This window comes from Crocuta crocuta, unplaced genomic scaffold (assembly GCF_008692635.1).
Source record: "Crocuta crocuta isolate KB4526 unplaced genomic scaffold, BGI_CrCroc_1.0 scaffold698, whole genome shotgun sequence".
Lineage (NCBI taxonomy): Eukaryota > Metazoa > Chordata > Mammalia > Carnivora > Hyaenidae > Crocuta > Crocuta crocuta.
In genome coordinates, this window is record NW_027530855.1 from 1,470,792 (window position 1) to 1,475,834 (window position 5,043).

General features: G+C 60.4%; 1 protein-coding gene across 1 annotated transcript in view; it reads right to left on the minus strand.

Annotated features, from left to right (window-relative positions):
• The window catches only part of ADGRA2 (adhesion G protein-coupled receptor A2), a 40,478-nt gene that overhangs the window by 15,573 nt on the left and 19,862 nt on the right, over positions 1 to 5,043 (minus strand). Inside the window, 6 exon segments of the mRNA XM_077769524.1 lie at positions 544 to 708; positions 1,237 to 1,450; positions 1,846 to 2,009; positions 2,296 to 2,367; positions 2,537 to 2,608; positions 2,868 to 2,939. Coding sequence (XP_077625650.1) covers positions 544 to 708; positions 1,237 to 1,450; positions 1,846 to 2,009; positions 2,296 to 2,367; positions 2,537 to 2,608; positions 2,868 to 2,939 — 759 coding nt within the window.

Genomic DNA, 5,043 nt, shown 5'->3' on the forward strand with positions numbered 1-5,043 from the left:
GCAAGGGGCCTCCCCTGCCCTCAAGAACCAGCCCCTTGGGACCTGGGGGAAGGATTCAGAAGAGAGGGTTTAGACTGGCCTTCTATAGGGGCTTCCGAGCTCCACCTTCTTTCTAACTCCGTGTCTGTTCAGAGTTGGAGCCCTGAGTTCGAGTCACTTACCCTTTCTGCGCCTGAGTATTCTCGGCTGTAGGATGGTGAGAATACACCTGCCCTTCCTAACTGAGAGGGCCATTAGGATATTAAAATACAAGTGCTGTGCGAGAGTTTTGTAAATCATTAATGTCAGGAAGCAAACCAAAGAAACAAAAAAATCCACCAAAACTTTGGGTTCCGCACAGCACCTCTGAGACGGGGAGTTTATACAAAACGATGAGGGCTCTGTAAATACAGCAGCGGGGCGGCAGGACTTGGAGCTGGATGACAAAAGTGCTTTCTGCATCTTAGAGCAGATGGAGGACACCCTGGGCACCTGTGTTCTGAGACTCAGGAGAGGGGGTGGGGGCTTGGGGGAGGTCCCCTGGGGCGCCAGAGGTGACCGCACCTGAAGTCCCCGCGGTTGTTGGCCACTCGCTCAGCTGGGCAGTAGGAGGCCGAGGTCTCCAGCACCACGATCTCCACCTTCTTGCTGGCATTGCCCTGGGCAGTGGACACCGAGCACTCCCATTCCCCGGAGGCCCACACGCCGATGTGAGACAGGGTCAGCTCGCTGCAGGCAGGCGGGCAGGGCCAGGGCCGGCTGGGCAGGCACTCCCAGTGGCCACGGCCCTCTCCCGAAGCACCCTGGCCCGGCCCACCCCATCCCCCCGACCCAGGGTGTGCAGGGCATGAGCTTCAGGGGTCTTTTTTCTTCAGCAGAGCCAGGGGTACAAGTACATACTCCTTTAATTCTGATCGGCCTTATGATATTGCTTTCCTGAGCTTCAATTTCCCCATGTTTACCAGGGAGATAATAATAATACCTCTCTTGCAGGTTTACTGGAGAGATTAAGTCTGATAATAAAGGAGAGTCACTATATACTGAAAGCACTAAAGAAATGTCACATATAATCCTTTTTTTTCCTATCAGGCATTTCATTTCTATTCCCCTATCCAGGCCATTTGTGAAGTAGTCCTGGATTTCCAGGAACACACACAAGCCCGCTCTTCACGCCTACGAACACACTCCCAGGACATCTTCTGGGCCCAGAGCGTCAGGAGGGCGGGGACTAGAGGCCTCTGATAGCAGGGCCTGTACCTGGTGATGAAGGTGCAGTCATGGACGAGGCTCTCGGCGAGGAGGACGCCCGCCTGCTCGTCGCCCTCCAGGGGGGCCCGGTTGTGGTACCAGCGGATGCGGGTGTCTTCGCCTAGGTAGCTGGCGGAGCACTGGAAGGGCAGTCGGTCCCCCTGGAAGACCACTTGGCGCAGGGACGGGATGAGGTGGTGCGTGTGCAGCTCCAGGGCCCCTTCTGTGGGAGGACAAGGGGCAGTGAGGCCTGCGTGCAGCAGTGCGCGAGATGCCCGGGGTGGGGTGCAGAGCCCCCCTGACCAGGGCCCACTCCAGCTGGGGACAAAGGGGCAGCAGAAAGCCTCTGGAGATCAGAGCACAAGAGGGGGGCAGCTGCGTTTGGGACGAGCAAAATAAAAGTGCTCCTGTCACAGCACACGTCACCCCAAGAGGTGGGGACCGGATGAAAACACTAAGCAGCGGCCCCAAAGAAAGTTTAGGAATGCTGGTGGAGAAGGACCCCCCGCGGGATCCGAGGGAGAGGATGCCCTGGAGAACGTGAGGCAGAGGGAGCCTGGAGCCGGCGGGGCCCTTCAGCACACCTGCGCTAAGGGTGCAGGGTGAGGGTGTGCTCACCGCAGCGCAGCTGGGCCTCCCGGAGGCTGCCCAGGGCCTGGGCGTGGAGGGCACTGGGGTAGGCACAGAGCGTGTGCTCGGACAGCTGCAGGGAGCGATTCCGGGCCCAGGACAGCAGCCAGCGCAGGCGGCAGTCACAGGTCAGGTACTCAGTGCCGAGATCCCTGCAGAATGGGTAGAGGGGCCACAGAGTAGAGCAGAGGGGAGGGGTGGGCTCAGGGGCTGGGGCTGGAGCCCCGGGAGAGGCTGAGGCCGGGAAGGGCACATTCGGGCCTGCGTTTGCCACCCCCAGCCTGGCGATGGTGGGAAGGCAGATCTGGTGCTTTCAGCCATGGCCTGTCCTGCCTACTCATAAGGCTGGCCACGGTGGTCATGGTACTTGTGTGTGTCCTTCCTGGGCAGAGAAAGGAAGCAGAGGTCTGAGTCCTTGGGCTGGAAATAGATACTCACACAACCTTAAGGGCTGGCAGCTCATCAAAGACCCCAGGTTGCAGACTGGAGAAGATGTTTCCAGATATGTTTCTGCAGGGGGCAGGGAACAGTGAGCCCGGACCTCAGGGTCTCCCTGAGCCAAAGGAGGGAGGAGTGGGTGAAGGGAATGCAGGGGTGTCTGAGTGTCTGAGTGTCTGAGGGTCTGGCGCCACCCTCCCTCCTCCCAAGCCCTCCTCCCCTCTATCTGCCCCTCACTCACAGTCGGAGAAGCCTGGGGAGGCCTTGGAAGGTCTCAGAGGTGAGACAGCCAATCCGGTTGTTGGAAAGATCTCTAGAGAGACACATACAACCTCAGCAAGCTGGCCGCGTGGCAGCACGTGGGTCCACTTGTCGGGGGGACACACGTGTGTGGCTGGGGCTTGTGTGGGGAGTAGGATGAACAAGGAGATGGGCTTGAAGTGTCTCCCCCATCAGCACCGCCCCCACCCCAGCAATACAGCGTGTTGGGGAGAGGGGCGCTGTGGGTGGGGAGACTAGAAGGGACCCAGGGGACAGGCTCCAGGGCTGGGGGAGCAGGACATGCCACTTACAAGCGCTTCAGCTCTCCCAGGCCCAGGAAGGCCCCGGGATGTACCGTGCTGATGACATTGTTCCTCAGGTCCCTGTGGGAGGCAAGTGGGAGTACTCACACCTCTCCCAGTCTGGGCCCCACGCGTTCCCCCCCGGGTGGGGAAGCTTCATTTTTACCAGAAGTGAACTGGATTTCCTTCTAAATCTCCGCAGTGCCGGTTGGGAGGTTGGATGAAGGACCCCACCTCTCAGACAGGTCTCCTTGGCCCACCCCAGCTACCATCAAGGGGTGCTGGTCAGAAACATGTCAGGAAGGATATGGAAGCCAAGAGGGGATGGGGGCACCTGGGAGGAGGAAGCAGCAAATGGTGGAAACAAGGAGGGAAGCCAGCACTGAACTGGGAGCCGGGAGCCCTCGCTCCATGTCGCTCCAATCTGAGCCGCCCAGCATCCCACAGGGCAGCTATGAGGACCACTTGAAAATGGATGTGAAAGTCTTTTGTAAATTGCTATCCAAAGGTAAGCTCTTCTGGAGTGTGGCGTCCGGGGAGACACTTTCATAGCTGACCTGTCCATGTTTATCTCTCCATTTGACAGGTGTGGAAATGGGTCAAGCAGCTGATGACAGCATGGATGCTGACCTGTGTCTCTGATTCCAGGGCACATCTCTTACCCCCCTGACAATCCCTCATTCTTCAGATGAGGAAGGCAAGGCTGAGGGGGGTGAAGGCACCTCCTAGGGTCTCCTAGTAGCCCACAGTGCTGAGGGAAGGTGGCAAGGGAAACACCATCTCTGGGCTGAGCCCGAGCAGGTCCAGAGAGAAGGCGGCGGCGCCCCCACTCCCCCGCCCAGGGCTCCAAGGGGGCCAAGGGCCACCCACCCGGAGGAGCGAATTGTCTGTCCCAGGGTCTAGTTGCTCAAGTTCAACCACAGGGCCACACTCCAACCCTCCCCCCCTTTTATCACCTCGCCCAGGGTAGAGCTGAAGGGGCAGTTCCTGCCCATGGGGGACCCACCAGTGCCTACCTGGTCCCAGCTCAAAACCTGGCAGACTGGCAGCTCTCGGGGACCACTGAGGACCGAGGTGAGCCCTGGCCCACTGGCTCCACCCCCATCCTCTGCTTTCTGGGCACAGCCTTGTGCCTGGACCACCAACTGGCCGCTCACCCGACTACTCAAGGACCACCTGAGACTTTCCTGAGCCCAACCAGCAGGCATGCAGCCTCACGGAGCAACGCACCGGGAAGCCTCCCTGCTCAGCCAGACTGCCTCCCCTCCTGGGACCACGGGCCGGGGCTGCGGCCTCCTGGTTTGCTCCCTTCATGCCACCGTGCTCTCTGAGCCCCCCGCCCCCCACCAAGAGCCCGGGAGATTATGAGGCAGAGGGCAAGGGTGGGGGACTTCTGGAGTCACCAACGTGTCAAAAGGGCTCGTGCAGGAAGATGGAGATTGACAGAGATATCTGGGGCCAGCCTGCTTTCCAAGGCCCCGCCACCCTCCAGCCCAGACTGACACAGGGCGCACTTGGCCCTGCCTGCCGAAGTCTCAGGGACGTCTGTGGATGGTGGGCGTGAGGGGGTTAAGGAGCCGCTCCCAGCTCTGGGAGAGGAAATGGGTGTCCAGGATGGGGAGGTGCCGTCCCACCAGGGGGCCTGTTTTCGCACAGGCAGTCCCAGCTGGGGACAAAAACACCCAGAGAGAGAGAGGACAAATGAAACACCCTGCTTAGTCCCACCCACGGTCAGGGTCCTCGTACCTCAGTTCCCTCTCACACCAAGGACCTGGCCTCCATAACCCCAAGTCCCTTGAGAAAGAAGGGAAAGCCAGCAGAAGGGGCCAGCTTCCTTGAGAAGGGGTGGCTTCCATACCCAGGCGCGCTGGGGACTGCGCAAGCACGGAGACCCTAGATGCTCGCGCAGCATGGAGATGAGATGGACAGGAAAGGTGCCCCGCCTGCCCTGGGTTGCCCTTCCTGCCCGGCACCCCCCTTTGGCTCCTCCCCCTCCCAGCACCCCCTCCGGTGCTGTTCCAGCATGTGCCCCCTGGCCCCTGTTGGGGTCTGGCCATTCTCAGGGCTCTGCCTCCCACCCCCACGCGGGGGGACGGACGGGCAGAGGGAAACACATTCCTCATTGTGTCACTTCCCTTCATGGGCTGCCAAGGGGCTGAGGCCACAGCCCCCCGCCCCCTCCCTC